Below are 12910 nucleotides of genomic sequence, written 5' to 3'. Positions count from 1 at the left end.
AATGTGGTTTACCCTTTGGGCTTCTAAAGGCTAGTTTCAGTACCTCTTGTTTTACGATAATCTAAAGAAATATCAAAAGGGGCACCAAGCTTTGGGGCCAACAAGTGTCAATGTATAGTAAAAGTACTCCAGTTCCAGTCGTGTGTGGATTTTCCTTGTTGAATTTATTTTTAAGCTTAATTCAGTGGTTGCTAAAATGTGATTTACTGCACTTTGGGCTTCCAAAGGCAAGTTTCAATGTATCTTTTTGTAGTGTTGCTTGCATTGTCGGCAGTTACAACCGTTGTGCCACTTGCAGTAGATGCTACTTGTTTGGTTTACTGCCAGGTCCGACCTACCATGTTAACTTTGCAGCGAACTTAGTCGATTGCTTGAAGGTCCTAAACTCTATTGGTGCATCTCGAGGGCCGTTGTGCCACTTGCACTGTTGCTTGTTTGGTTTGCCACCAGGTCCAAGCTGCCATGTCAACTCTATGGCCAACTTAGTTGATTGGCCGAAGGTGCCATGTCATGAGGACATGTATTTTTGAAACCTCACTTAACATGTGGATTAATTTTTAATCACACGGTTAAGTAAATGTTGCGCGTGAGGTGTAACTGGGGTTAGAGTAAATTTACAAGCCCAGGACCCAAGGAAATCACGGGATGTCAAAGGCAAAAGTTGCTATAAGTGATGCGACATAGATACTTGGTGATATTTGGTGTTAGTTGTTGGCCTAGGTCATTCATTTGGCCATAAGTGTCAGTTGGTGACACTAGAGAAGTGACATTCAATGGTATCTAATGCCAATCTGATGGTCAAAGATGGCACAAAGACACTCGGGAATGAAAGTTGTCTAGCCAATTTAATTATTGTCCAGTCAGATTATTTTTCAGGGTACCGAAATAATTATTAGATTAATTTTTGGTATGTAAAGACTGAAAATTAGTATTTAATTATGTATAACATTGGAATAACCATTTTGGGAAGGCTGCCACTTGTCAAAAATGCCCATGCAAGGGTGAAAAATGTCTTTAAAGCTTGGAGAGAGGCATTTTTAGTATATTCACTTGCAAGAGAGAGGGAGGAGATGCTGCTGGTTTGATTTGCAGCCATTGGAGGACCTTCTGAGGTAGCTAAGGGCAGGAGAAGACCAATCAACAGCAGGTGACAGCATCTACAGGCTGTTGAGACAGGGCAGCAGAAGTAAATGATTGATTTTCTTCAGTTCTTTGCATCTACAAGCTGTTGAGATAGGGCAGCAGCAGTAAATGACAAATTTTCTTCAATTCTTCGCGAAGAAAGTCTGAATTTTCTCTCTCCTCAACATTCTCTCTTATCTCCCAGCCTTTCTATACCTTGTTCCGAAGATTACAGCATTGAGATTACTAGAGGTTGAGAAATTTCAGATTTCTCTGCTATAAACCCTAATCTGTAGCAGAAATTAGGGTTTAGCAGCAGCCTCGGGAAGTGTGCCAGAAATTTTAAGCTCCAAGACTTGGATTCAACAAGACTGAAGCTGTTTTTTAGCCTATTCATTGAATTTGGGGCATTTTCCATCTCCATCAAAGCAGGTGAAGGCCAATTGATTGCTTGAATCAAGGGGCAAATCAGATTGAATACTTGCTGGTCATTTTGGATAGCAAGGGGAGTTGGAATACCGAAAGGGATTGGGAGAATTCCATTGTATATCAACTTCTTCTTCAATTAAGTTAAATAAATACCGAAAGGGGCGTCAGTTTTGGGGCCAACAGGGTGTCCAATGTCTAAGATTATATGGCAAAGTGTACTTTTCAGTTTTGTGAATATGTTAATTGCTGTAAATAGTGCTTAATTAGGTTATTTACTACCCTATCCGAGAAGGAAGGCTGGTTATATCCCAAACTCTACTGGCGCATCTCGAGGCATCCAACATTTGGTGCTTTTGCTTGAATTGGCATCTGCACGCGTTTCAACACCCAAAGTGCCGACATTGTGCTATTTCTGAGATCTGTGCAACATTTAGGGCTTTTGAGTACCTTGGCTCTTGCACGTATCACAGGGTGCATTACAGCTGTTGGTAATTATTGGCACGTGTCTCAATGCGACATCTCGATAGAAATTCAGATTGTAAGGTATAAATTTCTTCAAATCTTTACATATTTTGAGAAGAAATTTGGGGCTTTTGCTTGGCACCCATTCTAAGATAGGGAACTAGTGTTCAACAACATTATCTTGCTGCTTATGCAATGGGAATTTTGAGTAAAAATTGGAAAGTTTCAGCATTAAATTGCTATAAATTGTCATTTTGGGCACACATCTTTGTGTGAATGCAGTATAGGATTGTATTGCTGTAAATTGCAGGCTGAGTGCTGATTTGTGCAATTTTGGGCACGTTTGTCAAGAATTGTGACAGTTTGACAGCTTGGTACATGCAGTCCAATCCCGTTTGGCGATTTTTGGTACTCAGCAGAGTACATTTTATACTTTAGTATGAAGTTTTTTACTATTGATTTTTGTGCATCACAAGCAACATGGCATGTGAGGGGTATAATGACCACAATAGCATGGTTGGTATCCTCACTCAGGAAGACAAGATCGATGGCACCAACTACCCTCTATGGAGCTCTATGGTGCATAATCTTCTCGTGGCAAAGGATTTATGGGATTACGTCATTGGTGATCTGCAGTGACTAGGGTGTCTTGCACCTTAGATACCTCAATGTAATGCTAGAGGATAGGTTGTTGGTGCTATTGCTGGTGCATCCCCTCCTCCTCTTATAGGGGATTAGTGGAGGTGGGACTCAAAGGATGCACATGCCCTATCTTTGATTACCTTGTTAGTAAAGAGAGTATTTATTCTGTATATTCAGTTTTGTAATATCTCAAAAGGAGCATCGGATGTGCTGGAATATATGTTTGTAGTATGTAATGAAAGCCAAGATATCTTATCTATGCATAGAGTTGGCTAATGCAAATATGGATGAGGGTGACGGTATGATTGATCACCTCAAAGGTTGACTATAGGGCAGCTTTTACAGCAATAGTGGAATGTGTATGGCTATGTGGATTGTTGGCTGATCTACATATATTATTGGAGGGTTCTAAACCCATTCCTTATGACAATTGTGCATTAATGGGCTGGTTAGAGGGTTTTATGGTTCGTGAGGGAGACCCCTGATCTAGGGATCTATTATCCAGCAGGTGCAAATGGTTCGGATCTTGTGCTTAGAGGTTGGAGTGATTTGGATTGGGTTGGAGATGTGGACCATAAGAGGTCCATGACAAGTTATTGCTTTACCTTGGGTGTTGGTGCTATTTCATGGATCAGTAAGAAGCAGCCCATGGTTGTCGTCTCTTCGACTGAGGTGGAGTATCGGGCAACGTCTTCTACCATATGTCAAAAGATGACGTACCAGCGAGACAGTAGGGTTGGGGGGGAGGAACATGGAGTGAACTCGGCAAACATGGAGAAGAGAAGAGAAGAGAGAAGAAACTCTGATGAATGGAATGATGAAGATTTGAATCATGGAGTGAATGTGATACAAGGGAACAAGGGTGCCGTAGCACAAGAAAGATGATGAAGACAGCCACGAACCACGAACTGCAATGTCCTCTTAAAGGGGTGTGAGGGTAGTGGAGAGGCTAGAGAGAAAAGGTGACGGACTGAATGAATCAACGGGTTTCTCAACACCCCCTCTTAGGCCCAAAAAGGGGAAGAAGAGGAGTGAGGTGGAGATGCAATGCTACATGCTGAAGAATGCTCATGTAGTAGGTGCCACTTGGATAGTGTTCATCCTGGGGAAATTGTTCACTTGCCCAAGTGCCCTAGTACAAAGACGATGAAAACATGCAATACATAGGAGGAATGTCGGACTTTGTGTGGTGTCGAGAACCATAAGGAGATGCCTGTACTCGATCTTGGGATGTGGCTCCATGCTGACCAAGGGACAAATGCAAGAAGAAGAGGAGGAAGTAAATGTAGAGGATCCCAAAGATCCAAGATTTCCACCGGAAAGGAAACCTGCAATAAAGAACAGTAGACATAGTGAATTGGAGAATCCGAAACTCAACCTCGGGAGAGAAGCCACTAGCTCCGTGCATCCATGCTGGAAGGAATACGAAGGCCTCCTCACCAAGTCGCGGTTGAATCTCCGAGTTCCCAATCTAGGTGGTATGTGAAGATCCTGGGTATCAGTAGAAGAGACGACTGGTCGAAGACAGCCGTCCCAAGAAAGTAGAGAATGGGCAAGGAACATGTGGAGTAGGTTCTCCCTCTGAGGTGGGAGGTGAAGGGGCCACTGTTGGAGTCGAAGGAGTAGATGCTCCCTATGAGGGCAAAGAAATAACATCCCCCTCTGAAACCCCCTTTGAATAGATAGGGAATCCAAAAACTCATGGATCATGGACTCCGAAATGTCTGATGACGAAGGAAGTGGCGCCAGTCGTGCCGAAGAAGGTATTTGGGGTGCCGAAGAGCTCCCAAAGGTAGCGTTTCGAACCTAAGTAGTTGAGGGTGGGGAAGGGTGGGGCTTAGAATGAGCAAGAGGTGGGCAACAATCGCTGTCTCTCAGTGGAGCAAACTGGGTAGTCGAAGAAGAGGAAGGAGTCGAGCAGCCACTGCCTCTCGAAGGTGTAGACTGATGAGGAGACGGTATCAAACAATCACTGTCTCTCGATGGAGCGAACTATAGATCCGTAGGTCGTGGAAGCCACTGTACCTGAAAATAAGTGGGAGAAGATTGCCGCTGGCATTGCGACGATCTCCAAGAGGTCGTAGCGCCAATCGATCCTCCATTTGCTCTAAAGGACTTAGTGCTCATCGGATGCGTCTTATTGCCTTGAGCATAGTACTTTGATAGCCGATGCAGAACAATCTTTGTGGCCCAAAAAGGAGAGGTGGCACAAGGAGTGCTTGGTGGAAGATGCATGTACTCCGGGGGGGGGGGGGGTGGGGAGCAAAGGCCGAAGTCGGCAAGCATCGGTGGTGTGGCCGGTGATGTCACAGTAGGAGCACCCAGTAGTTTGGTCATCTGTTGGTAAAGAAGCCATGGATACCAGTGTGCCTTGCTAAAGAAGGAAGAGGTCAGCCACTGTTACATTAATAAATGTAACTTATGGGAGACATGCGCGAGAGATGACCGTTCGGGGGCCTTGGGCACCTGAACGGGGTCAAGGGAAGCCTAGAGAGTAAGTGAGTCTAAGAATAGTAGGACTCACCTGAAGTGGACGGCTGGCAGTCGAATTAGGGAGAGGAGCCAACAATCTTCTAGGCGAGGTTGGGAGGTGAATGAGTAATCTCTCTCGTGCTGTTCAAACGAAGGACCGGATAGAGGGGGCACCGAATGGTATCGGAGACTTTATGACATGCGATCTTATACTGGTATCAGAGCCGTCGGGTCCCGTCTTTTGGAAGAGTCGTTGGGTCTCGTCTTAACCTGAGGCGAATGCTTTCGTGTTGGTGATGGCTGCTAGGTGTAGTCGGTTAGCACGCTGGTCTCACACACTATGAGTCTTCAATTCGAGCTTGGATTCGAATCCGTGTGGGCGCTGTCGTCAGAGCTTGTTCGCTTGACAAATTACGTCAGTGTTGGCCATCGTCGCCTGACAGATTACGTCAGTGTGGGCGCCGTTGCCAGAATTCGTATATCTGGCGTGGACGGCAGTATGGAGCAAGTCGGGCGATGTCCCGTTTAAAATATAGTTGTGGTCACAGTTGGTTTACACGTGACCTGGGGGGGTGTGGTTAATCCCCTCCTTATTCTATGTTCCTGCCCGACAGGCCTCATTTCAACGCAACCGGCACGGTCTGGAGAAAAGTCGAACTGTTCCTCACTTTTTGGGTTATCACTAAACTGCTTATAATAGTGCTTATAATAGTCGAACCGTTCCTCGGATTGACTTTGCTTATAATAGTGCTAAGAATTTGTCTATTGGCTATAGTTTATAAATGGCCTATGACCATGCCATGTTTTATGCCAACCAACATTGCATTCCTTGAGAGCTCTAGGAGGGCATATGGATTTACCTTAAATTCCTTAAAGGACATTGATTCATTGACTACCAGGAAGTGTTACATGTTATCTTGTATTGCCACCCGTTCTAGAATACCAAGAAGATAAGCAACATATCCTACGAGCTTGACTTACCTCTAGAGATGTGAGTTCACCTTGTGTTGCATGTGAGTTGTTTAAAAGAACAAGTGAGTCAAGGTGAAGCGATTGTTCCAATTGAGGAAGTCTCACAGCTCCACGACATTGCTTGATACATTTTGCTCAAACTCGATTTGGTTCTCAACCATAGGACTAAACGATTTTGTTGGATTGTTTATCCCGAGTATTTGGTGAAGTGGAAGAACTGCCCTAAGGCATAGGCTACTCAGGAGTTGGTATGTTTGTGGAAGAGTGGTTTTTCCTACTTCATTTCCAATGATATTTTTTAGGACGTAAATTATTCATAAGAGGGGAAGTGTTACAACATTGGGCATTTGGATGGGTGCTAGTAGCATTTGTCACAATGGTCACAATGTGGCTTAGTGTGAATACATTATGGACACTATGATTTAGAGCAGCCGAGTCCTATTTGTAGGACTCGAGGCTCTATTGTGCATATTTTTTTGTGATCACCACTCTTGGACTCTCATCTGGTTGGCCGATGTGTTCGTATACCGTGATGGTGTGGGCTGATGGTATGGGACGCCGTTCCTTGTGACGTGTTTGTGACCTAGAGTGCTACTAAGTCCCAGATTCGGGGATATATCACAAATACTTGTCTATGCAAGCAAGGCCATGCCCAATAAACATAGCAAGAAACATTTACGTCACAAGTACTTGCCTTTTCAAGCTAGTTAAGCAAGAACTTCTATACTTTTCCCCATCATTACAATGTTATTGTTCATCTTAATGGTAGCAACTATCTAATTTCGAGGACCCTACCAAAGGCTAACCAAGCAAGTCTAGTTCCATTTTCGTGTAAACATCTCAAGGTAATGTACATATTAAGCTTTGGCAGCCAAATGAAACGTTGGTCAAGCAAATGGCTTTAATAATCATAAAAAAACAACAGCTCCAAACTTTAAATTTCAGTGGCCATGCCCAAGTTTTGGTCCAAACCTTTACATGAAAGTCAAAAGCCACGCTTTTGGTCCTTATTTGGAAGTTTCACATTCAACTTCTTGGAAATTACCAATTTTCAAGGCCATGTCCATGTTGAGAACTACTACTGCAATGCCCATCATGCGGAGGGCTCATTGTAAGCTCGTATATTTTTGACACTGCTTCTTATTGTGCTAGGATTTGTAGGTTGATAAAGCACATATAGACTTGGTTGATTGGACGTCTGAGCTAGAGAAGTTGAGTGTATAATGTGAGACAATTGTTGCTGTTTACTTGGTTATTGTAACTAGTACACTTACATGGGTAATAATGTACACACACAGCCACACCTTCAACTGTGGAATGATATGGCATTGGCATCATGTTGGGATAGATGTCAGCATGGTAAAAGATATGTACACATTAATGGACACCTAGATAAGGTGGCCTGGGCTCTTACTTATCAACAAATAACTTATGCTTCATAAAATGTACATATAGATCTACCCTTACAGGCATTTTACTGCTATGTGATCCTCATTATTCATCAGAATTAAGTGGTAAGTTATCCTTTCAATAAGAAATATCTAAACACTTGGTTGTAGATATGTGTGTTGAAGATTGCTCTACAACAATTGAACATCTTTCTAGTGACAAAATTTTGAAACCATGGTTGCTTGTATAGGCATTTTGAATCTTTGCAGCATCTGGTTTTCATTTTGCATTCTATGCAGATGCATATGTCTATCATGTGTATATAAATCTTCGAAGTGCATTCTTTGTTTCTGATCTTCATGGTAGGAGGGGAGCTCGGACTGTTGGTGTAATTACTTGTGATCCACTTGTATGGAGCTCATTGGAGAAATCGGTATGTTCTTACCTTTTGTAAGCTCTTGAGTTTTGGCTGAGGTTTCTATGAAAATATTCATACCAGGTAATTTTCTATGTAGGTTATTTCTAACCTTCTCTTCTTTTAATTGGGCTAATGGGGCTAGGCTTTTCAAATGTTTGATATGTTTGAGCTTTGAATCCTTATATTCATATTAATGTTCTATGGATGTAAAAAGAAAAAACTTGTGAGGCTTACTTGTTATTGACATAGGAGGGGAGAAGGGGTGAGGAAAAAGGTTTTACGATCCGGGAACACCTCAAAGGTGTATGAATCAAAGCACAATAGACCATTAAGGCCTCCATTATATGGTACTTGCTGAAAATTGGAGACTAACTTTTTAATTTTACTGCACACGTTACTTTCCGTGATGCTGACGCTCGGTTTCCCACCTTTAAGGGAGGCCAACAATGTGGGGGGCCGTATAAGCTTTAGTTCCAATAAATTGCTCATGATTCATGAGACTCCTCAGTGAATGCTCTACCCTTTCAAGAAACTGTCCACTTCCTTGATTCTTGGCAGCATCTAACCTTGGCTAGTTTGATTTTCATTGCATTAGGGCCAGCTATTTGATCTCCACCGCTCTGTTTAGCATCACTGCATTTTAAAGATGAGAACATGAATGATTTGTTTTTGCTTAGGTTATATTTTGGAAATTTCTTCCTCTTTTACCCTTTGAGGTTCAAATACATCTTCATAATGCCAGGAGTTCTCCTTTTGGACCTTTTGGTGTTTGATACATCTACTTGAATCTCATAGTTTTTTCAATACGTTTTCCACATATATATCCAGACAGGTGTGGCAGTAAGGAAAAAACATGGTTATCTTCCTTTGGCCAAACCATATCTGACCCTAACTACTTCAGCATACCAGAATCACATGTGTACTATTCAATACCATATGTGACCTTAACTACTTCAGCATACCAGAATTACATGTGTACTATTCAATAGCTCCACAATACACTGCATTACGTTCATTAGTCATTAGTTACAAAGCCATTCATCATACAGCCACAAGGTTTAAGACTGTGTGACAGGAAACGGCCAGAATGGGCCCCCGGCACATGGAATCGCCGTCCCCAGCACGAATCCGTGGTGGACCGCGTTTTGAATTGGTGGAACGTTCCTTGTAACGTTTCAGACAGGGAACACAACGTTCCCTGTCTGAAACGGGACAGGGAATGCCATGTGGCACCACTTACCTGCAGCCGGCCGCCCGCTGATCCCGCCTGGATGATCTGCGACCACATCCTGCTCCCGCTCCAAATCGCCTGCGCCCCTCCGTTCCGTGCTGCGCTGCAGCCTGTGCCAATCCCAGCCGCCTTCTCTCTTCCTTCTTCTTCTTTCTTCTCTTTCTTCTCTTCCTTCTTCTTCTTTCTCTTCCTTCTCTTCTTCCTTCTACCTTCTCTTCACTTCTCCCTTCTCTTCTTCCTTCTTCCTTGAACCTTCTCCCTTCTCTTCCTTCTTCTCCTCTTCTCTTGAGTCTTCCTTTTTCTCCAAGTTCCAAGTTCTCCTCTTTTCTTCTTCTTCTCCCTTCTCTCCTTTTCCCTTCTCTCTCGACTCTTGAGTGAGTCTTGACTCTTGAGCCTTCTCCCTTCTCCCGAGCCTTCAAATTTCAGCCTTCAGTTTTTCCTTCTCTCGATTCTTGAGCCTTCAATTTTCAGCCTGAAATGGCTTCATCTTTCCGCCCCGCTCGTCGGGTTGGTGGTCAAGGAAGAAGGTCCAATGATTGGTCATGGTGGGAAGAAGTAAATGCTGACCGCCCATTGAGTGGTGTAGGATCTCGACCATGGACTTGCAAGCTTTGCCCATACAAGCGAACTAGTGGAGCAAACAAGGTAATCCATTGAGCCGAGCTTTTGCATTTCAAATTTTTATTGATTTTAATTTTTTAAAGTTACTTAAATATTAGAATATGGAATACCAATTGCCACTTGTTTCATTTTAATATTTATGCATAATCAAGTCCGAGCTCATCTCCTACATGAGCCAAATTCAGAGGTACAACTTTGTCCGAATGTGACCTTGGAGAAGCAAAGGGAGCTTCGTGACCGTGTAGTAGGTCAACAAGCTTATCTTGCATCTAGACCACGACGCGTTGCAGTTGACCCTGCAACTTTTGTGACACCATCCCCATTAGATGTATCTAGAGTAGGGTCAGTATCAGGAAGTGCTACCTCCACACCTAGTGCCGGCATTGCATCGGCTATGGTATCAACAGCGCCACATGTTGCATGTAGAGAGAGCACACTTGATGTTAGTTGGGATCCAAAGAAGAAGGAAGAGGTGGATACATCAGTGGCACACTTTTTTTATTATGACCACATTCAATTTCGGGCAGCCAGGTCAGAGTATTTTAAATTGATGTGCAAGAAGATTGGTGAGTATGGCCCTTCGTATGTACCTCTATCATCAGAGACCTTACGTATCACTTTGCTCGACAAGAAAAAGCGCCTTGTTGAGCAATCAATAGTGACTAGAAAGAGCATGTGGGCTAAAAATGGAGTTTTCTTGATTGTTGATGGTTGGAGTGATATACGCAAGTGATCCATTCATGGTATGGTTGCTTATTCTTGTGGGGAAATGTATTTCATATCTTCACATGATGCATTGGGGACAGGAAAGTCAGCAGATGTACTTGCAGCAAAGTGGGTTATAGGTGTTGAGCTTATTGGCCCAGAGCATGTTGTGGGATTTGTTGTAGATGGAGAGTCCGCAAATAGGGCAGTAGGTGCTATTATCCAAGGATATTATCCGCATATCACAGTTTCATATTGTATGGCTCATTGCTCGAACAACCTACTAAAGGATATTGGTAACCTGTCATGGATTGCATCTGTCATAGAGCAAGGAGCTCAAATGGTTAGCTTTGTTTTGAATCACTAGTTTCTTCGCCATTACTTCTCTTTGCGGTCGAAGAAAACACTTTTAAAATACTCTGATACCAGATTTGTCTTTAACTTCTTGATGCTAGGCAAGTTAAGAGAATGTAGTGGTGCCTTGAGGGTGTTATTTCTTAGTGATGAGTTTACCTCATCAACATTGACAGATACTCCTACAGGTATCTTATGCTTGGAGAAAGCAAATAACTCCATTTTTTGGGATAATGTAAAGTAGATAGATGCTATGGTATCACCTATTGTACATTTATTGAGGGTTATGGATGCTATGCAACCTTGCATTGACAAGGTATATGAGGCTATGGATAGACTGAATGAAAAGTTGCAAGAGTTGGCACCAAATGATGAGGCGTATGAGGAGATACGCCATTTAGTTGTGACGAGGTGGAACTCCTATAGCTCACCCATGCATGTAGCTACATTTGTTGTGGATCCTGAGTTCCAGGGCAAGGGTCAGGAGAATGACATTGAGGTTATGGATGTATGGAGACTTATATTGTCTTGTCTTGTGCCTGATCATGGCACTAGACGAAAGATCAGAGATCAGCTTTCATGTTATAGGACCTTTCGGGGTTCTTTTGGTTATGGGGATGCATAGGATGATCGCTGTAAGATTGGGGCAGCTTTGTGGTGGGAGGACTATGGTTCGGATAGTCCTGAGTTGCAGCAACTAGCCATTCGTATTTTGAGTCAGTCAGTTAGCTCCTCTTGTTTGGACCAATTGTGGAGTACATATGCTCACATTGCTTCAAAGAAGAGGGACCGTCTTGGTGTGGAGAGGGCAAACGATCTAGTATTCGTTAGTGCTAATTTGAGGATGTTATGTAACAGTATGACAACAAAGCCGGATCCATTCATAGAGTGGGAGATGTAGCAAGAAGAGGAGACACATGCCGATGTTGAGGGAGATGCAACAATTCATGGTACACATGATGGTGAGGCTGGCACTTCGGGAGTAGCTAGAGCAGCCTCAGATCATGATCATGATCTTTGATTTAGTTTACTTATCATGAGTCTCATGATACATGACACATGTACATTGTATATGATATTATAATCATTGATGACAGTGTGACACTTGGGTTGTTGACAGTTGTGCCATGCCGATATTATATTTGTACTTGAGTCTTGCAGTCTTGCAGTTGCCCTTTGGGCTATTTTGGCATGCCGCATTTTGCTTTAGTCTAGAGATTAGACTTTATATTTGTAGTCTTTTTTGGGGCAATGAGCATGTTCTTTCAAAGATTAGACTTCAATTTCATATTTGCAATCTTTTAAGTTTTTTGGCAATGGGACCATAGGCATGTTCTTTTAGCTTAGACTTTAAAGGTTAGTTTATTGTTCATTGTTTTATCATTTTTGGCATATATATTATGGATTTTATTATTTATAATTGAATAGCTTACCTCTTGAGCCTTGTAAGTTGCAATTCAATTTCTAATGAGTAGTTTTAGAATGATGCATGATATCTTAAAGTTAAAACTTAAAATGATTTGTCCTTGTGGATTATATACCTTGGTTTTAAGTTTTAACACTCCAGAGTCCACATGGATTATGAGTGAAATATTAATTTTTTTTCATGAATTTTAATTTTTTAAATGCCGTTCCCGTTCCCACATCCCCGTTCCCTAGGTTTGGCGTTCCTGTCCCCATCCCCGTCCCAGTTCCCGTTCCCCGTTTCATGTTTCTATGGTTTAAGAGAAGTTTTCATGCTATAATCTTTAGGAAGAGTGTGGAAGGCACATGGAATACATATGAGATGATTAATGTCAAAGTCTTATGCCAATTAAAACTTGATTTTAGTAAAATAAAACTGGTCAGGTGTGTTATTCCATACAATCATCTCTTTTCCAAGTATTTGCAGAAGTATGGTACTTTTCTGTACGTGTATGGGAGCTGCTAACTTAAAGATAGCATGATATGACTTCTTGTTTATCATCTTCTCTGATGTTGAAAATGGTTCACTGATTATACCTTGCTTGGAAGTGTCAAATTCGTCTTTAGTGGCTTGTAGCTTCTCATCAACCAGTGATTTGCTCCACCATTTCTTGGGACTCGTTAGCTTA

At 42.4% G+C, this 12910-nt stretch overlaps 1 protein-coding gene across 1 annotated transcript in view; it reads left to right on the top strand.

Annotated features, from left to right (window-relative positions):
• The window catches only part of LOC148023435 (DNA-directed RNA polymerase 2, chloroplastic/mitochondrial-like), a 53775-nt gene that overhangs the window by 25723 nt on the left and 15142 nt on the right, over positions 1-12910 (top strand). Inside the window, exon 4 of the mRNA XM_087696403.1 lies at positions 7855-7921. Within this exon, the coding sequence (XP_087552529.1) occupies positions 7855-7921 (67 nt within the window). The remainder of the gene's footprint in view (positions 1-7854; positions 7922-12910) is intronic.

The sequence above is a fragment of the Lygodium microphyllum genome, chromosome 16 (genome assembly GCF_053477565.2).
Source record: "Lygodium microphyllum isolate KBCC chromosome 16, Lygodium_microphyllum_v1.1.10, whole genome shotgun sequence".
Lineage (NCBI taxonomy): Eukaryota > Viridiplantae > Streptophyta > Polypodiopsida > Schizaeales > Lygodiaceae > Lygodium > Lygodium microphyllum.
This window is presented reverse-complemented; position numbering and strand designations above follow the sequence as displayed.